This window comes from Tachyglossus aculeatus, chromosome X4 (genome assembly GCF_015852505.1).
Source record: "Tachyglossus aculeatus isolate mTacAcu1 chromosome X4, mTacAcu1.pri, whole genome shotgun sequence".
Taxonomy (NCBI): Eukaryota; Metazoa; Chordata; class Mammalia; order Monotremata; family Tachyglossidae; genus Tachyglossus; species Tachyglossus aculeatus.
This window is the reverse complement of record NC_052098.1, coordinates 11443242-11464948: the sequence shown is the minus strand read 5'-3', so window position 1 is coordinate 11464948 and position 21707 is coordinate 11443242. Positions and strand designations below refer to the sequence as shown.

Here is a 21707-nt window from a genome sequence, read left to right as displayed (position 1 = left end):
TTGCCCTACCTCTGCTCCCCCAGCAGTCCTCTCTATTGCACTTCACTCCCTCTCCCCCAACCTTTGTTGGTCCCAGGCTTCTCAAGCCCCAGCCCTCTTGCCTGCAGGCTCACTCCACTTCCTCCTGCCCTTCTTGTCCCTTACCGTCTACATTGCTGCTAGTACTGTTCCTGTTCCTGTCTCTCCAGTTGCCCTGCTCTCCTAACCATTCACCTCTGGCATGTCAAATCTGATGCGATTGGAGGGTTCGATGGAGATCCAGACAGAGGCAACTTCTCTTTTTCTTTTCCTTTTTTCTTTTCTTTTTTCTTGGGCACCTAACCCTCCTTACCCTTCTCCTACCCTCATTCTTTCCACAAGCCTAAGCCAGTACTCAAAATACAATAACCAAAAGAAAGATAAAAAGCACATGGAGAGCAGGTAAGCTGTTGAAAAAGAAATGCTGGATTTTTGAAGCACAAAAGTTGATTTTGCCCATACTGTGTCTAATGGTACTGCAAAACTTGGAGTTTTAGCTTCAGTGTTGTATAGGGTCCAGCACAGCATTACACATCAGTAATTGACTGATGTTGTGAGGTAAGTTTTCTTAGTCTGCCTTTGTCTCTCAGCACTTTGTTCTGAGATAACTAAACATGGGTTACAGAGCCTGTAATAATGCCGTCTGTGGACTCTCTCATCAGAATTATAAGCCACTGGATTTGGCCTGGGGAGGGGAGATGGTGATGTCACTCAGGGTGGGGCAAAGGGGCAGGGCATTACAGAGCTCTGGGGCTATGATATATTTTTCCTACTCTGGAAATTAGCCCAGCCTGGCTTGTGGTTCTCCAGGTGCTTTAATCCAGATTCTCACTGAGCTAGCCAAGCATGCTCATTCACTTAACTGTTTACTTGTATTGGCAATTAAAGATGAACCTGGGTTTAATGATTCATTTTTCAGTCATGGTGCCAGAAATGTTGATATTTTCCAACACTGCTCGCCTCTTCATGCATCAGGCATCACTGTGGCATTATTTTCTTGTTCCTTAGCAGCCTCATCATTTCTCTGAGGCCCCAGTCAGACTTGAGGAAAGCAAAACATAATGAAAATAAGGAAATGAGCCCCCATCCCAAACCCCAAATGATGAACCACGTAGGCTTTAAGTAAAGCCATCACCCATTCAAAACTCATCTTACCAGTCATTCATTTTTATGCAGAAGTTTGTGTTTCTAGCCAAGGCAATCTCTCAAACTAGGTGTGCCCATATCATTATTATCATGATCATTCATTATTATTGTTATTATTATTACTTCAAATTTTTCAGTCCTTGTTTTAAACACGAGATTGCATTTCTTAGCACATTATCCATTTCTGAATTCTGGTATTTTTTTTCCACTGTCATTCAGCCATATAGCCCCTGTCCCTCTGTCATCATCATGTTTATTCTTCCCCACCTTTCCTTAGCATGGGACACACCACAAACCCTTCTACTTAGTGGCTAGCGTGGAACCTTATGAGTCCTTAATCCTTTGTAAAAGAGACACTGAAGGTCCTCCTTGCTGAGGTTTCTGATTATTATTATGGCATTTGTTTAGTGCTGTTAAGCACTGTTCTCATTGCGGGAGTACAAGCCCCACAAGGGGCTCATGATCTAAGTAGGAGGGAGAACTGGTATTGAATCCCCCTTTTCAGATGAGGGAACTGAGGTACAGAGTAGTGAAATTACTTGTCCAAGGTCACACAGCAAGCAAGTGGTGGAGCCAGAATTAGAGCCCAAGTCTTCTGACTCACAAGTCCATGCTTTTTCCACTGGGCCACGCTTATTATTTTAACATCTCGCAAGAAAAGAGTGATTGAAATAGGAGACTGGTATCTCTGCTTACTCCCCACGTAATATCTCTCACACCCATCTACCTTGGCTGCAGTCAGCAGCCCTACCTCACTCCCACTCAATAATAATAATAATAATAATAATGTAATAATAGTATTTGTTAAGCACTTACCATGTGCCAGGCACTGTACTAAGCGCTGGGATAGATGCAAGCAAATTGGGTTGGACACAATTTCTGTCCCACATGGGATTCAGTCTTAATTCCCATTTTAGAGATGAGATCACTGAGGCACAGGGAAGTGAAGTGACTTGCTGAAGGTCACACGGCAGACAAGTGGCAGAGGCAGGATTAGAACCCAAGTTTGTCTGACTCCCAGGCCTGTGCTCTATTCACTAGGCCATACTGCTACCCTAGTTCTCTACTTCCCTACTCCTCTTGCCTGCCCACCTGCTACTAGTGGAGCTCGGGTTCACTTGCCCTCTCCAGGTCTCACCAGGCTGGCTTGGCTTTATACACTGGGTAGGAAGGGCCCCAGCTGTGAGTGCACACATCTGGCAGGAATGGGCCCAGGCAGGAGCTGCTGCTCTATCGTGAGAGAGATCTAGGGACAGTGCTGGTGGTGCAGTTATGCTACTTCTCTGAGTCCAATGCTGAGTCAATGGGCTGAGTCAGTCTCAGTGGGCCTGCCCAGCTCTGGTCCTGGATTTGCACACAATAAATCTTGGGGCCTTTCAGACAAGTCTTTCTTCTTAACCAAATCACTCTAGCTGCAGTAGAAAGTTGGCTATTGTCATCAGTACTGATTCTTATCTGGAAGAATATTGAGAGAATTGGATTTAAGCACTGGGACAGATACAAGCTAGTCAGGTTGGACGCAGTCCCTGTCCCATAAAGGGATCCCAGTCTTCATCCCCATTTTATATATGAGGTAACTGAGGCACAGAGAGGTTAGGTGACTTGTCCAAGGTCACACAGCAGACAAGTGGCGGTGCTGGGATTAGAACCCAGATTCTTCTGACTTCCAAGCTTGTGTTCTATTGTGAGGTTTCTTGGGAGTATTAAAGATTCTGGAGCAAACAGTGGTATTTATTATTGAGTGCTTACTGTATGCAGAACACTGTACTAATTGCCTGGGGCAGTACCACTCAACAGAGACTGTAGATCTGATCCTTGCCCATAAGGAGTTTACAGTCTGGAGAAAAAAGATTAAAGAGTTCTAAAGGAAAATAGCCCACCTGGTCAATATAATTGCAATAATCTTTCTTTGAGAGTTAGAAATTCTTTATTTTTTGGCTTGCATGTACACTACTTTTGGTTTGGGCTATTGTCCAGAGCCTTAGGCTACTTAAAAGTCATAGTTAATTTGCACCAATAATAAGTTTTGAACTCTGTGTGAAACACAGTGTAGTCATTACTTAGTTTGGATATTATCAGAGTGATAAACAAATGGAGTTTCCAGTCCTTGACAAAGGATCCTATTTCTGAGAAATTTTCGATGAGCACTCTCCCCTGGGGGGTCTAGAGTACCGGCTGTGCCATTTAGTGTCATTTTTCTCTTAATGAACAAAAGGGTCAACACAGGGTCATTTTGGGGAGGAAATCTGGTATTGCCTCTAAAAATAATAATTAAGGTATTTGTTAAGCACTGTGTGCCAAACACTGTACTAAGTGCTGGAGTAGATGCAAGATTATCAAGATAGACACAGCCCTTGTCCCTTCTTGGGGGTTACAGTCTGAGGAGGAGGGCGAGCAGGTATTGACTCCTCATTTTACAGATGAGGGAATGGAGGCCCAGAGAAGTGAAGTGACTTGCCTGAGGTCACAGAGTAGGCAAGTGTCAGAGCCAGGATTAGTTTTAGGAGTCCTCTGACTCCCAGACCCGTGCTCTTTCCATTAAGTGATGCTGTTTCTTTTCTGGACTTACCAGAGGAATTTTCCACTGCAGAAAGACCCCTTCATCAAGATGGCCCCCTGGAACATCCCAGCCCTAGGCAAACAGTGCTGCGGTCTCCAAATTGCTTCAGAATTGCGAAGCCGGCATGGGCTGCCTCTAACTCTCAGTGCCAACCACCCTAGGTCATTATAAGCAGTTGATCCCAATGCAGATAGATGGCAAAGCATTTCAAAATTTTCTCCTTTTTTTAGGAGACTTTTCTTCTTTTTGAGTCAAGCCACTGTTAAACAGTAGTTCATCAGTGCAGACAGGTCTATGAGAGCATTTCATTTGAAAACCTAAAGTAGTTTGTCACCCTATTTGTGAGCAGAAGGTGTATTTGAGGAGTTGAACTAATCTGCCTTTTTATTATTATTTAACCATGTTCTCTCCTTGGGCTCGGTTCTTCCCTTCCACTGACCTCTCATGAGAGGGAAACTACTAGAATCCTCTTGGTCACCCAGTCTCCATCCCTTGGTTATCAGTTTGTCACCATTCCAAAGATATGGTTAAGTAAAACTATTTTCAGCCACAGGGGTTTAAAACACACAATAGTAAAATTAAAGCTCAGTTTAAGAACCCAACTGTTTCATTCCATTGAAATTCTTCCATATTTTGGCAGGATTGGGAGGACAAATCTCTTGTTTCTCATATTCCGTGCACCCCACAGCATGGCATGCATATAGGTATTAGCAATTAGAGTCTGATGAAAAGTTGGAGCCCTCTAACATCACCCACACATGATGGGGCCCAGCCTAAATAGAATAAGGATAGAATGGGATGTTTGAAGGAAAGATATGGATTCTCAGTTAATCAGTCCTATTTATTGAGCACTTACTGCATGTAGAACACTGTACTAAGATACCAGGAGAAGGTTGGGGGACCTACCCATCTTTGACCACTTAGTCTTTCTGTGCTTTCTGGAGATGAAGTTTGAAGGGTAATCAATCTGTTATATTTATTGAGTGTTTACTCTGAGCAGAACACTGTACTAAGCACTTGAGAGACTACAGTGCAGCAGAGTTGGTAGACATATTCCCTGACCACAAGGAGCTTACAGTCTAGAAGGGGAGAGAAACTTGAAAATAAATGACAGGTATGTCTATAGTTGTTTTGGGGCTGATGGATGGGCGCGAATAAAGGGTACAGACCCAAGCATAAGTGTGTGAGAAGCAGCATGGCCTAGTGGATAGAGAACAGACCTGGGAGTCAGAAGGACCTGGGTCCTAATCCTGGTGATTGAGTGCTTTAAAGCCAGTGGTCAAGAATTTCTGTTTGACAGAGAGGTGGATGGGCAACCACTGGAGGTTTTTGAGGAGTGGGGAATCATGGACTGGACGGTTGTGTGGAAAAATGATCTGGGCAACAGGGTGAAGGAAGGACTGGAATGGGGTGAGACGGGGACAGGAGGCACCTCAAAACATTATTCAGGTTGCGTCGTCTCCAAGAGGCCTTCCCTGATTAAGTCCTCGTTTCCCCAGCTCCCTCGCCCTTCTGTTTCGTATATGCTCTTGGATCTGTGACCTTTGGGTATTTGATATTTGCCCCATCTTCAACCCCACAGCACTTAAGTACATATCTTTAAATTATATATTATAAATTATTTACATTATTGTCTCCCCCTTTAGACTGTAAGCTCATCGTGGACTGGGAATGGGTCTGCCAACTCTGTTGTATTGTCCCCTCCCAAGTGCTTAGTACAGGGCTCTGGCACATAGTAATTGCTCAGTATACTCTATTGATGCTGATGATGATGTATTGAGTAGCAACTTGGAGAGAAGTTGAAGCTGCAGGGAGAAGTAGTCCTCATCTTCATGAAGACTGCATTTCCCTGAGCATGAATGCATTTGGGCTCAGAGGATGTAACCTGGAGCAGCAGCTACAAATTTACCCACCCAAAATTGCTGCACTGCAGTCACTCAATCGATCAATCAATCAGTGATATTGATCACTTTCTGTGCACGGATCATTGTACTAAGCATTTGGGATAGTACAGTTAGACACAGTCCCTTCCCAGGACAAGCTTAAGGTCCAGTGCACCTAGATCTCATCCACTACTCCTGCTGTGTGCATATGTGAGGGGAAAGCATAGCTTTGGGTGACCGCCCAGAGGTGGTCTGGCTACAGGACTATGAACCTCTACAGTTACCTGAGATGAGGAGTTTCTTGATACCTACTCTCTTTAAGGAGAAGCCCTGTTTGAGTTTTAGGTTTTAGAGGTTTCCTGTTTTACCATTTAAAGATTTTTGTAAAAATCTTAAGACTCAATCATATATACAGAGTGCACCGTGTGTGTAGAGAGTGCTTGGGGGAGTGCAATACAATAGAGTCGTAGACATTACCTCTGCCTTCGGTTAAGTGTATGTGTGAATGTGTGTCTCTTCCTCTTTAGGCAAGGGGTATGTCTTCGTTGTAATTCCCCCAGCACCTGGTAACATATCACACATAGGTGGTGCATAGTTAATCATTGATGTGTTAATTGTTTTTGCTTCTTTCAGTAGATTTTTGTTCATTCAAAATGGGCTCCAGGTTTTTTTTTTCATTTAGCAATGCACTGAGGTGGGCTCCGTGAGTCAAATCTGATAAAAGCTAACTCCTAGGCAGTTAGATTTTTAAAAAGAAAATCTACCCTGATTAACCCTCAACACTGTTTTGCAAATACAAACATGTCTGCACCCTACACTGATCAGCTTCCAAATAAGCCAAATTCTGCCTTCATACTCACACATAACTCCTGTTGACTATAATACAGTCAAACACACAGACTGTTACTGAAAATAGGATCAGTGATCACTAACTAGAAATAGAAACTGAAAATGTTGGTTTCCGGGGGTAACTGGGGCTGACTTTGTAATTAAAGTGACAGGGAAAAATTGAAACTAAGACCTTTTAACTTAACACTGAACAAAATACAAAGAAATGGGAGAAAAGAGGCATCCTCTAGCTCCTAGAAATTGTAAAGGATCTTTCACTTTAAACAGTGAGGAAGAAAAGCTCTATTTAATTTTGTGGAACAGGAAAAAATGGCAGAAACAGCTTTAAAATGACGAAACCAGCCTTAGCAACTGAACTCCAAACCAGAAGTAGAAAAACAGACAACAGAAAGTGTCCGTTGCTTCTGCACCTCGGAAATAACTGATTGCCGTTGACTTTTGCTGTGTTTATAAATGCTAAGTTTTAAGGAGGTGATCTTTGCTAATTCTGAAGGAAAGGCAGAATGTGCAGCCCAGGAAAGACACACACAAAAGCATAGAGAAAACAAACCGTAGTGCTACTTCTGCTTCTCAACACATTGAATGACACTGGTTAGCTTAGAATGGGCAGACTTTGTGACAAGTTGTGATGGACTAAGGTAGCAGGTGGTACAGTATGCCTTATTGGACCAACGTTGCCTCTCTACCTACTATATAATGTATTTTAATTCTGCCAAACTTGATCAATCGTATCTGAGTGCCAACTGTGTGAAAGGTACTGTACTAAGTACTTGGGAGAATACAATAGAGTTAGAAGATACTTGGGAGGGTACAATAGAGTTAGAAGACGTAATCCCTGTCCTCACGCAATTTACAGTCTAGTTGGAGAGACAGACACAGAAACTTTGCAGATATGGGGAGACTACAATGGAAAGATGGATTTGTGGATGAGTAAATGCTTAAATAGTAGACTAAGTAGCTATATAGTGCTATGGGTGGCTGTGGGTGCAGAATTGGAATACAAATGTGCTAAGGTAATTGTTGGGAGCACATGATTAGGGCATAAGGAAAAATTAATCAAGGAAAGCCTCATGGAGGATGTGGAATTTTAGAAGGCATTTAAAGATGAGAGCTGTGGTTTGGTAGTGTTTCAGGTAGGAGGAAGGCTTGAGCAAGGGTTCAAAGGCAGGAGAGAAGAGAATGAGGCATAGTGAGTAGGTTAGCTTGGGAGGAATGAAGAATGCAAGCTGTGGTATAGTGAGAGAAGAGAGTGGTTAAGTAAGAAGAAAGCTGAGAGGGTGCCTCAAAGCCAGTGGTCTGGTGTCTGCTTGATATGGAAAGGGGCATTGCTGGTGTTTCAGGAGTGGGAAGACTTGTGCAGGATAACATTTGGGAAAATGGTCCAGACTGCTGAATGAAGTTCAGACTGAATCAATCGATCAATCGTATTTGAGCACTTACTGTGTGCAGAGCACTGTACTAAGCGCTTGGGATGTACAAGTTGGCAACATATAGAGATGGTCCCTACCCAACAGTGGGCTCACAGACTGAAGAGGGGAGAGGCTGCAAGTAGGCTAGTTAGGAGCCCCCATTCACATAGCTTTAATGATAAACACCCTTCCCCCTCTCCCTGCCTTCACCCTCACCTGCCATTGTGGGGGTTGAGCCGTGTCCTCTTGAGTGGGACAGGCAGAAATTAGAGCTGGCAAGTGTTGGCATATTGGGGTGATTATGATTTCTGGACTGTGCCAGGTCCTTTAAATGCAGGGTGAGGCGGTTGTGCGTAGGGAATGAAAGACAGGCGGCAAAACAGAAAACAACTCCACACACTGCAAACTTCAAACCTGACAGCCCCAAAACGATCAGCCTTTTTGTGTCCACAATATTGCTGGAACTGTGGGTCGCTCTTTGACCTTTTTAGAGACACACACACACACACACACACACACACACACACTCTCATAGTTGAATAATAATAATGGCATTTATTCAGAGTTTACTATGGGTCAAGCACTGTTCCAAATGCTGGGGTAGATACAGGGTAGATCAGGTTGGACACAGTCCCTGTCTCACATGGGGCTCACAGTCTAAGTAGGAGGGAGAACACGCATTGAATCCCTATTTCACAGATGATGATAATAATAATAATAATGGCATTTATTAAGCGCTTACTATGTGCAAAGCACTGTTCTAAGTGCTGGGAAGGTTACAAGGTGATTAGGTTGTCCCATGGGGGGCTCACAGTCTTAATCTCCATTTTACAGATGAGGTAACTGAGGCACAGAGAAGTTAAGTGATTTACCCAAAGTCACACAGCTGACAATTGGCAGAGCAGGGATTTGAACCTCTGACTCCAAAGCCCGTGCTCTTTTCCACTGAGCCACGCTGCTTCTCAGTGATGTAACTGAGACAGAGAAGTTGTGTCCTACTGAGAGCTCACCTCCTCCAGGAGGCCTTCCCAGACTGAGCCCCCTCCTTCCTCTCCCCTTCCTCCCCCTCTCCATTCATCATCATCAATCGTATTTATTGAGTGCTTACTATGTGCAGAGCACTGTACTAAGCGCTTGGGAAGTACAAATTGGCAACATATAGAGACAGTCCCTACCCAACAATGGGCTCACAGTCTAAAAGAGTGGGCTCACAGTCTAAAAGGCACATTTCCCCCGCCTTACCTCCTTCCCTTCCCCACAGCACCTGTATATATGTATATACGTTTGTATGTATTTATTACTCTATTTTACTTGTACATATCTATTCTGTTTTATTTTGTTAATATGTTTTGTTCTGTTCTCTGTCTCCCTCTTCTAGACTGTGAGCTCACTGTTGGGTAGGGACCGTATCTGTATGCTGCCAACTTGTACTTCCCAAGCACTTAGTACAGTGCTCTGTACACAGTAAGCGCTCAATAAATACAATTGATTGTCATGCCAAAGGTCACACAGCAAGCAACTGACACAGCCGACATTAGAACCAGATCCTCTAACTCCTGGGCCTGTGCTCTTTCCATTAGGCTATGCCACTTCTCCATCACCATCAGTTATGATGTACATGTGTGTGTGTGTGTGTATATGTATATGTGTATATATATGTATATGTGTATATATATGTATATGTGTATATATATGTATATGTGTATATATATGTATATGTACATATATATATGTATATGTGTGTGTGTGTGTGTGTATGTATATATATATATATATATATATATATATATATCACCAGTGGTGGGCTCTGTGGAAGGGAGTGTTTGGCAAAGAAGATCTTTTTTTTTGTTGTTTGGACTATCTCCTTGAGTGGGAAGAAGGAAGTTGGTGAGAAAATTTGGGTAAGAAAATCAAATGGAATTTAAGGATGTGTAACTAATCTGGCTCATGCCAAGATAAATTTCCTTTTCCATCCTTAAAGCCTGCCAAAACGGAATCAGCAGGCAGGCTTTAAAGTCCCAGCATTCTCTTGAGTCCAAGGGTGATTGACTGTCAGGATCTCTTTGTGTGAAAGTTTTGGGGGGCAAAGCATCAGTTTACTCAAGAAGCAATCGTAACAATCCCCTTCTCAGTACTGATTGCATGGCATGCTGAGTAGATGTCCACTCAGGTGACCAGCTCAGTGGTTGTCCAATTTAAATCGGGCATGAATAGAAGAAAATCAATCAATCAATGGTATTTATTGAGCGCTTACTGTGTGCACACTGTACTCAGCACTTGGGAGAGTAGAACACAACAGAGTTAGGAGACACGTTCCCTGCCCACAAGGAGCGTACAGGCATTAACTTTTACTGACAGAGTGGGGGACTTTTGCACAAGAAGCTTCAGTCTAAACTGAAGGGCTACGAAGAATGGTATTGTCCACCCTTCCCTCTGGCTCTGACACCTGACCTCAGCACAGAATCACACCTGGTTTCTTGAGCATCTTTAGCGGTGTGACCTGTGAGCTGTGCACAACAACAAATGGTAAGACACATTCACACCTAACAAGGTCCAGGCAGACAATCAGTGTGCATCTGAACAAGGCAGAAGACGTAAACAGGTTAGATGACAGCAGGATAGCCAAGCGGCTGTTGTGTGGTGAGTTGAATTGAGGGAATGTAAACAAGGAGAGCAGAAGAGATATTTGAAAAGATAGTTTTAAGCATATACTCCTGGCAGAGCTATGGACTGCTGAGAGACCACAGTGGCAGACACACTAGCCTGGCATGTGGCAATCTGTTCTTATAGAGCAGAGGCTCTGAAAAGATAGAGGTAGCCAGAGGCAGAATTGAAAAGTACTCCAGACTCTGCAGATGGCAAATGCAACAGTCCAGCAAAGGATGATCTATCAAATTAATTGTACGTAATTCTGTCCACATAAAATCTCATCATCAGTAGCATCATCTTTGAAGACAAAGAACAGCTATGTAATAGATATGCTTTGCCAGGCTATACAAATACACACAAATGTACACACTTGCCTATTACATTAAACACATAAATCCTAGTTCAAGCATTCAAACAGTGGTGTAGTAGGCAGCATTGCCTATAAAATAAGTTTATGTGTACTTCCAGAAATGGCTGTCCAGAAACATAGATGTGAAAGCAAAATATTTTAGGACATATCCTCCGATCGACCAAAACCAGTCGAGGAATCACATAGTATTTTGAAGGACTAGATGTGAAGCAGCATGGCGTAGTGGATAGAACAAGGGCCTGGGATCCAGAAGGACCTGGGTTCTAATCCTGCCTCTGCCACTTGTCTGCTGTGTGACCTTGGGCAAGTCACTTCACTTCTCTGTACCTCAGTTACCTCATCTGTAAAATGGGGATTAAGACTGTGAGCCCTGCATGGGACAGGGACTGCATCCAACCTGATAACCTTGTATCTACCCCAGCACTAGACACTCTTTTTTGTGGCACTACATGCATCTTACTTCCTTTGCAATATCTCTATTTTTGCATCATCTACATAACTTAGGGGTCTGTTGTAGATTTTTCACTCTGAACCTCAATTTGTATTCCTGACAAAGCCAAAACAGCCATATTGGTACATATGTAGGGTGGTGCCTTGTATTGTGCAATGCTGTGCAGTCTATGTGTATTCAAATATCTGAGATTTAATACATCCTGTTTTCCTATAATGCTAGGGTTGCAATTTTGCAAAATCTCATGTAAGGAAAAAAGCATGCTGTTCTGACAGCATGTGCATGTGAACAAGCAATTCCGATAACCAGGCATTCTGTGCCCAAAGAGCTTGGCATTATCAGAAGTTTCCCTAATCCCCCAATAGAGTCCCACCCAAATGATATGGTGAGAACATATGGCAATCAGTCAGAGGTATTTATTTGAACACTTACTGTGTGCTCAACACTGTGCAAGGCACATGGGAAAGAGCTATGCAGTAGAGTTGGTACACCTGTTCTCTTTCCACAAGGAGCTTATCAGCCAGAGCGGGAGACAGATATTAAAATCAGTTATAGATAGAGGAATGGCAGAATATAAGGATATGCACATAAGTGCTGTGGGGCTGGAAGTAGGGTGAATAACAAGTCTTTAAGGGGTACAGATCCAAATGCAGAGGTGATGGACTGGGTATAACTTCGCTTCTGAGAGATTAAAATATGAGACTCTCTACATGTAGAATTATGTTGATTACATTCCCCAAACTCCCCCCCCCCCCCCCCCCCCCAGTATGTAACCTTTTGAAATAAAGTTATTGGCCATTGGGTTTGCTGCAGTGTTTCAAAATGATCTGTTTTCCAAATGTATTCCAGTTATTCCATTATCATATTAACCTTCTGATGCCTTCTTTTGTAGACCAGCTGTTAAGTGCTTTCCTTTATGGATTCTTGGTTTTGAATGTGTTTATGAGGTCCCAGCACATGCATTTGTATTGAATGAGGCGATATAAAGGTCTTAAAGATCAGGAATTGAGAGACCAATTTCTTATAGGCAAGTTTTAGTCATTGATATTGAGATACTGTTTAGCACTACTCCATGTAATAATATATAATAATTGTGGTACTTGTTAAGCATTCACTATGTAATAATCCTGGGTAGATTCAGTAGAAGCAGATTAGACACAGTCCCTGTCCTGTATGGGGCTCTGTCCTGAGGTGACCCTGGGGTACCGGCCATCTCATGGTCAAAAGCTATCTTGTGACCACCTGAGCCAGCAGGCGGAACTCGGAAGTGAGGGTGGGATACCGCCCCCACGACCAAATCTGCTAGATTGACAGCCCAAGCCAGGAATACAGAAGATGTCCCTCGCCCCCGTGCCAATCAAATTAAGTATGGAGGAGGGGGGAGGGCAGAGATTGGATAGACTGAGGCCGGAAGCTGGAATGGCCTAGGGGCACAGGCAATAAATACCTGTCGCCTCTGACCTTCGGGGTCAGAATACCAGGACACGCAGCAGCAGGAGCAGCCGCTGCAGCAGCAGCAACCCACGTGTCTCTCTCTGCCCAGAAGGCCAGATGCCCGCTCTACAACCAGAACCAACACACTGAGGCAAGGGCCGCGGGACGGGTGACTGTCTCGTGGGTGGGACCCAGGTACCCCGCTGCTGATGGGAATCATGAGTGGATTCCTCCCATGTAGGGAGAGCACATTGTGAGAGCTAGCCGCCCATCACGTGCGCAGGTAATGTAATGAATTCTTCCCATGTGGGAAAGTGGATTCTTCCTGAGTGGGAAGTGCACATGGGTGAGAGCTAGCCGCCTCACCCAAGCGCGATTAATGTATGATTGTGTTCCTCCCGTGTAGGGAAGCTCTAATATTGCTAATTGATTATATTCCTCCCGAAAGGGAAGTTCAATCCATTGCACCTAAACAATTACATAAATTCAATTCGCCTTGTGGAATAAATTTTATATAAAACTCAGGATTTCTGTCCCCGGCCTCTCTCTCTCTCTCTCTCTCTCGCCTCGCCAATCACTGAACGAACCCGTCCCCGGACGACGGGTGACAGGCGCACAGTCTGTAAGAGGTAGGGAGGATAGGTATTTCATCCCCAGTTTACCGATGAGGAAACCAGGAAAGTTAAGGACCAGCGTCCCATGGCAGGCAAGGGGCAAGAGTCAGGATTAGAACCCAGGCCTCGTCCCTCTCAGTCCCATGCACTAGGTCATGCTGCTTCTCAATGTCTTCAGTAGCTCTTTAGTAACCTGAAAGGTCAGTTTATCCTATTTGATTTTAAGTGATCCAGTTATTTTTCATTTTTGTTTGCAAGCTCTGGAAGTACTCACTGATATTTATGCTCTTATCAGATTTTCTGTCTAGGGCTAATGTATGTAATGTCATGCTAGGATTCAGTTAGGGTAATTCTTCGAGGTATGTCTCTTTTGTTCTGGAGTGGAGCTATTTCAGAATGATTTGAGGAGTGGTCTGCCCTATTCCATAGCAACAAGCCTGTTCCCCAAATTTGCCATCTGCTGTTGTAAATCTATATCTCACAGAATTTTTGTTCGTTAGCTGACTGTCATTACTCATCCATTTTTGGCTCCAGAATCTCTGACATTTTCATTATTGCTCATCGTAAGTATCATTAGTTCCAAGCTGCTGAGCACTTGTAGGTGTTTGACAAAAACCCCCCCGAATACCTTAATTGGCCAAACAAGATAAAATGCACCTGTGAGAAAAAATGGCCACTGCTTTCTGGGTTGGGGAGATATTCATGTTCTGGTTTTTCTGTTGGTCAGAGAGAAGGGCCAGGTTCTTTTTTGGACATGGCAGGTATGCAAATTCATTGCTTTTCCAAATTTTTAATACTTTCTGCGTAGAAAAAAAAATCCATGAAAAACAAGTTCAGTTATTCAGAAAAATCCAAATAAAAACTCTGTGAAACCCCTCAAACTGCCATGTCTTTTGAGAAATATCAATCCCCATTCCTGAATGAGGCTGCAGCACCATTTTGTTCTCATATTTTCTGTTGTCTGTGCATTAGCCCTCTCTGCCCCCCTCCTTTCTCTCATCCCTCCCTCCTCTCCCTTTTCTCCCTCCTGTCTTCTCCCTTCCAATTAATCAATCAGTAATCCATTGGTATTTATTAGGCACTTATTGGGTGCAGAGCACTGTAGTATGTGCCTGGGAGAGTACAATACAATAGATTTGGAGTACATGTTCCCTGCCCTCAAGGAGTTTACGATCCAGAGGGGGAGACAGGCACTAAAATAAATTTCGGCTACGTATGTAAAAGACACAACTTGGTGTAGGGGATAGAACACGGGATTTGGAGTCAGAAGGTCTGCTGTGTGACAAGTGGGCTAGTCACTTCACTTCTCTGGGCCTGTTACCTCACCTGTAAACTGGGGGTTGAGAATATGAGCCCCATGTGGTATGGGGACTGCATCTAGCCCAATTTGCTTGTATCCACCCCAGAATTTAGTTCAGTGCCTGGCACACAGTAAGCACTTAAATACCACAATTATTTCCTTCTAGACTGTAAGCCCGGTCGGGGCAAGGATTGTCTCTCTGTATTGCTAAATTTTACCTTCCAAGCATGTAGTACAGTGCTCTGCACACAGTAAGCACTCAATAAATACGATTGAATGAATGTAAGTGCTGTCCTTTCCATCCTCCTCAGTTTTTCTTCACTCTCTTATCCTTTCTTCCTCTCCCCTTCTCTCTTTCTCTGTCCCATGTTGACCCCACCTCAGGTAATCAGATTTCTGGTCTCAAAAACCATATTCTATTTCTGTTTAGAAGAAACATAGCTATCGTGGAAGGTCAAGGCACTGGTGGGTTTTGGTTTTTATTTCGCAACACTAAAATACCAGCTGTGGCTTTCTAGAGAATCATCTTGGAGGGAGGAGGCAGTCATGTGATGACCGCTTCCTCTTATTTTGTTTATCTGCTCCATTCTAGTCAGTAAACCACTGCGTCACATGATCATTCCTCTTATCCCTGCAGTTCTTGAGCAATCAATGGTATTTGAGTGCTTACTGTGTGCAGAGCACTCTAATAAGTGTTTGGGAGAGTACAATAATTACACATAACCAGAGCTTGAGAAATGTAGTGCTAGGATTGCCAGCTTTCTCAGTGGTGGCACACTTAGGTTCCTAGAAGTAGCTTCCTGCAGCCGAGGAAGCTTTTATCTTCATTACGTACCAAATCAAATTAACTTCATTTCTCTTGATAATTATAGGGCTCCTCCTTTTGTCTCTATTATCTGTCATATCTCACATAATTATTGATAATGACCAATTACATATAATATGGCATTGAGCCCTTTCCTCTCTTCTGGAGGGGGAGAAAAGAGTCACAAAAATCCTAGGAACTTTTGCTCTGTGGACATTCCTGGGTGGGAGGAGAATTCATTGTTATTTCCTGCTTCTGGCCTAGAACTCCCTCCCTCTTCACATCCAAAGCCTTATTAAAAACACATCTCCAAGAGGCCACCCCCAATTAAGCCCTCATTTCCTGTTCTCCCACTCCCTTCTGCATCACCCTTGCACTTGGATTTGCACCCTTTATTCACCCCACCCTCAGCCCCACTAGCACTTATATACATATCCGTAATTTATATTAATTTCTGTCTCCCCCTGTAGACTGTAAACTCCTTGTGGCAGGGAACATGTCTAGCAACTCTGCTATATTGTACTCTCCCAAGCACATAGTACAGAGTTCTGCACATAGTGAGTGCTCAGTAAATCATCGATGATGATGATAAAAGTGGGAAAAAAACAGCAAGATGGAATTTGGGCCCAGGAAGCATGACTCTAAACTCTGGCCTCTCTTGATCTCAGGGCTGGTCAGTCTTGGCTTTATTATTCAGCTCCACTCAAGGCCCTACTTATTCCTTAATTTGTTTAGCCATTTTCTGAAGAAATTTTGGAAGCAAGAGTTCCATTACTTCAGTTAATGAAATGGGGAAAAGGTCAAAACCATCCAGTAGGCAGTGAATGAATTTTAAGAGTTTACAGCAGGAGGGCAAGCCTCTAGGCTACGAGAAGGTAAATAGAGGGGGGATGTTTTTCCTGCCCCTGTCATCCCCAAACAGCTGTGCAGAGCTCCCAGCAATAGTTTCCAAACCTACATGATTGAAAACTCTCGCTGCCCCCCAGGCCCTCAGGAGGAAAAAATTATACCGACTCAGCATCCAGCCCCCTGGCTTGGGAGACAGTGATGGCCACATCTCTTGGCTATCTAGGCTGTTCTAGGCTCTGCCCTTTGGAAAGAATCGGGGAATTGGTAACAGCCAATTATCAAGCCTGTAACTTCTCTGACTGTGTGATTTCCTTTTTTTCCTTTTTACAAGATTGTGTTTTTCGAACAAGCTTCTCAACAAGAAAAATTGGCCAAAGAATGGGGCTTCAAATCATCAGAAATAAGAGAACTCAGCACCCAGTAAGTACTTGTTTGTCTAGCAGTGAAACCCATCGACAACAAAATCTGGACCAAGAAAAAAAAAAAGGCTTTTCTGGAAAGGAGGACTGTTCACTTGAGGGTAGGCTTTCCATTTATGCCCTCTCCTTCCAGGAACCTCTCACTCCCAACTGTTAAGCTTAAGATCCTGTGGGGCATGAGTTGGACATCTTAGGGCTTGGATTTTCATGCTCTCTCCTCCTTCATCCAGATGTGGTTGAGAAAAACATGGAGGCAGGTGGGCATGTGGAAGGGTTCCACGCCACGGGGCGAAATCACTTGTTTGTGAATTCAAATATCAAATGTTCAAATTCCCGTGTAAATATCTTCTTTTTTGAATCTGATTACAAAATCCTAACCCAGCCGTCCCATTCCTGGAGGATTTCTGGATTCTCCCCCAAAAGAGAGGGCTTGGGGGAGGAGAAGTCTTTGCCTCCACTTTCCTTCTCTCCCCCAACCCACTCCAGGCTCTGACTTCGTAGTGGCAGAAAGTTACAGGGCGGGCTGGGGGATTGGCAGAAGACCTGAGGTGATGAGATCTGGGTCTAGGGTTTGGAGTTGCTGGGGGGTGGAATTGCTCGGGGGTGGATTGGTGAGTTTGAGATTCTGAAAGCTGGTAGTGGTGATGGAGGAAGAAGTCTTGGAGAAGGGAGGAACTCAAAGTTTCCATCGTGCTTTTTGCAGTCCAAAGTTTTTGCCGGGGGTGGGTGGCATGGCATAGTGGCCACGGGGCTAACTGCTGCTGTCAGGGGAGAGGACATCCTTGAGGGTGGGGGGTGCATTAAGGTGTGGAAAGCAGAGGGCTACCTTGGAGGGGGAGAGGGGTGGGGCATGGAGCTATACCTTTATTTACTGGAAAGGTTTTGAAGACAACTGCAGAGTTTCTTCAGGCAGTGGAAGTCAATCCTACGATGGTTAGAGTGGTGGAAGCATGGCAGACACAAGGAATGAAAAAGAAGGTATTCACTTTCTGGTTCCATCTTGCCCTCTCTGACTCCTTGACTTCTAGCTGGCGGAAGCTGTGGCCAGCAGGAAAACTTCTTCTCTGAAGGCTTGTTGAGAATTAGAGAATTATTAAGGATAGAGAGGAAGTACAGTAATTTCCTAAGAAATGGCCCCACTAGAGATATGAAAGAGTTAATGCAGTTATTGGAGGGCCTGCCAACAGGAACTAGCTTAGGCACTGGGAAAATCTGGTTAGATGAATCATAGAGAACAACTTTGCAAGTAAAAGGGATTTTATATTCTTCAGTGTTGGGCCCATTGACTGGGGCTGCAGAGTCAGGGTTGGTGGTGAGGGGTGGGCAGGGAGGAAGGTGTGAGGGAGAGGGATGAAGGGAAGAGAAAGAATAATAGTAATAATTATGGTATTTATTAAGTGTTTACTATGTGCCAAGCACTGTTTTAAGCACTGGAGTAGATACAAGGTAGTCAGGTTGGACACAGTCCCTGTCCCACGTGGGATGCATAGTGTTAATCCACATTTTACAGATGAGGTAACTGAGGTACAGAGAAGTGAAGTGACTTGCCCAAGGTCACACAGCAAAAAAGTCCATGACTGGGCAGTAGGCACAAAAACACTTAGGTAACCCCCTGAATAGGTAGTTATGATGTCGTATTTATTAAGCTCTTGCTGTGTGCCAAGCACTGAGGTAAGCGCTGGGGTAGGAACAGCATAATGTGATCAGACACAGTACTTAACCTACACAAGGGCTCACAATCTAAGAAATTGGGAACTGGTATTTTATCCCCATTTTACAGATGAGGAAACAGGTCCAGAGAGGTTAAATGACTTGCCCTAGGTCACCCAGCAGTCCAGTGGCAGGACTAGGCCTAGAACTCAGGTCTCCTAAATTCCAGTCCCAAGTACTTTCCACTAAACCACACTGCCTCCCTAGAGCACCTATGGAAACAGTTTCTCTCTCCTCAGTCCAGGTTTCCAAGCAACTTGACATCTGGGTAAGCACCCACAGTGTTGTCTGAGAATTCAGCTACATCAGAATTTGATCCTTTCTGAAAAACCAATTATTTGTACTTTATTGAGATCAGGAAAAAAACTCAGGTAATCAGTTGCTTTAAAGCACAGTGTTCTTAAAGTCTGTATAAATTATGCATTTGTTTCTTCTCCTGGAAATTATTTAATAAAAGAAATGTTTACAGTCAGTATTACATTTTCCCTTTAAAGCTTTATAGATTTCTTATTACTGTACTCTGCCTTCCAAACCGTAGGAAACATTAATCGTTTTTTTCCTCTCAAGCACTACTTCACTGCTCAGAAAAATAAATGTTAGCTTCAAGGTTAGGAGGGACTTCTAGTTGCAAAAAAACTGACAACAGAGCAGGGCAGCAATTGATAAAAGGGGCAAGGATCACCCTCACCTCCTTTACAGTATCTAATCAGCTTAATCTACAGAAAGCACCTTGGCAGTTAACAGGAACTTTGAATATTACACTTTGGTCGAATTTTCATGAATATTTACTTTTGCAGGAGAACTTTCAAATGGGAGGCACATACTTGTGCTTTCCTTAGTCTACAGGAGAGCAGTAAAATGGTTGTGAGGAGGTAGTGAAAGAATCAATGAAAGTGAAAGCTTGGGGTCTGAAAATTGAGATTCCTAGAACATTCTGGCAGAAGGATAGGGATTTTTTGAGGGGGCACCAATTTGAGGGCAGCTTTTAATGTATATTATATCGATAGGTGGAAGTAGAAGGAACCTTGAAACAGTGCATTTAAAAAAGTGGGGAGGTAAGAATAAAGTGCAGATTTTATGGAATTTTGAGCACCCTGAAGAAAAAAGCTTATGCAAATATAAAATCAGTAGAATTTCAATAGCACTGTGTGCACCATTGACCCTCTTCAATCAGACCCATTGTGTACGTGTGGAGTAGATGATCTGGCAATAGAATATTGTGAAATATCCCTAAGTCTTGCACAAATTTCAGCATATATAAATATAGCCTGAAAAAAACAGTATTGTTTAACAACAAAGTTCTCTTAGATGTTTAGTCCAAATAGCTCAGCCTTTCAAATCTTTAGTCTCTCAACAATTCTACTGGGTCCACAAATTTCCCTCACTGACAAAATGCCAACCCACCTCCTCCCTTTTGCTCCCCACATTGTTAAGATCAGAACATAAGCAGTGCCATACTAAGCCAGACCAGTGGTCCATCCAGCCCAGTATTCTATCTTGGGACAATGGTGGCCAAGTATGATTGCCTTCCTTGATCATCATCATCATCATCATCAATTGTATTTATTGAGCGCTTACTATGTGCAGAGCACTGTACTAAGCGCTTGGGAAGTACAAATTGGCAACATATAGAGACAGTCCCTACCCAACAGTGGGCTCACAGTCTAAAAGGGGGAGACAGAGAACAAAACCAAACATACTAACAAAATAAAATAAATAGAATAGATATGTACAAATAAAATAAATAGAGTAATAAATATGTACAAACATATATACATATATACAGGTGCTGTGGGGAAGGGAAGGAGGTAAGATGTGGGGGGATGGAGAGGGGGACGAGGGGGAGAGGAAGGAAGGGGCTCAGTCTGGGAAGGCCTCCTGGAGGAGGTGAGCTCTCAGCAGGGCCTTGAAGGGAGGAAGAGAGCTGGCTTGGCAGATGGGCAGAGGGAGGGCATTCCAGGCCCGGGGGAGGACGTGGGCCGGGGGTCGATGGCGGGACAGGCGAGAGCGAGGTACGGTGAGGAGATTAGCGGCGGAGGGTGCGGGCTGGGCTGTAGAAGGAGAGAAGGGAGGTGAGGTAGGAGGGGGCGAGGTGATGGAGAGCCTTGAAGCCCAGGGTGAGGAGTTTCTGCCTGATGCGCAGATTGATTGGTAGCCACTGGAGATTTTTGAGGAGGGGAGTGATATGCCCAGAGCGTTTCTGGACAAAGATAATCCGGGCAGCAGCATGAAGTATGGATTGAAGTGGAGAGAGACACGAGGATGGGAGATCAGAGAGAAGGCTGATGCAGTAGTCCAGACGGGATAGGGTGAGAGCTTGAATGAGCAGGGTAGCGGTTGGGATGGAGAGGAAAGGGCGGATCTTGGCAATGTTGTGGAGCTGAGACCGGCAGATTTTGGTGACAGCTTGGATGTGAGGGGTGAATGAGAGAGCGGAGTCGAGGATGACACCAAGGTTGCGGACTTGTGAGACGGGAAGGATGGTAGTGCCGTCAACAGAGATGGGAAAGTCAGGGAGAGGGCAAGGTTTGGGAGGGAAGACAAGGAGTTCAGTCTTCGACATGTTGAGCTTTAGGTGGCGGGCAGACATCCAAATGGAGATGTCCTGAAGGCAGGAGGAGATGCGAGCCTGGAGAGAGGGGGAGAGAGCAGGGGCAGAGATGTAGATCTGGGTGTCATCAGCGTAGAGATGATAGTTGAAGCCATGGGAGCGAATGAGGTCACCAAGGGAGTGAGTGTAGATCGAGAACAGAAGGGGACCAAGCACTGAACCTTGGGGAACCCCCACAGTAAGAGGATGGGAGGGGGAGGAGGAGCCTGCAAAAGAGACTGAGAAAGAACGACTGGAGAGGTAAGAGGAGAACCAGGAGAGGACGGAGTCTGTGAAGCCAAGGTCAGATAGAGTGTTGAGAAGAAGGGTGTGGTCCATAGTGTCAAAGGCAGCTGAGAGGTTGAGGAGGATTAGGACAGAGTATGAGCCGTTGGATTTGGCAAGCAGGAGGTCATTGGTGACCTTTGAGAGGGCAGTTTCCGTGGAATGTAGGGGACGGAAGCCAGACTGGAGGGGGTCAAGGAGAGAGTTGTTGTTGAGGAATTCTAGGCAGCGAGTGTAGACAACTCGTTCAAGGAGTTTGGAAAGGAATGGTAGGAGGGATATGGGGCAATAACTAGAAGGTGAGGTGGGGTCAAGAGAGGGTTTTTTTAGGATGAGAGAGACAAGGGCGTGTTTGAAGGCAGAGGG

At 44.3% G+C, this 21707-nt stretch overlaps 1 protein-coding gene across 1 annotated transcript in view; it reads left to right on the top strand.

Annotated features, from left to right (window-relative positions):
* GDA (guanine deaminase) overlaps positions 1-21707 on the top strand; it is a 73837-nt gene that overhangs the window by 9990 nt on the left and 42140 nt on the right. The window contains exon 2 of the mRNA XM_038769491.1: positions 16669-16757. Within this exon, the coding sequence (XP_038625419.1) occupies positions 16669-16757 (89 nt within the window). The remainder of the gene's footprint in view (positions 1-16668; positions 16758-21707) is intronic.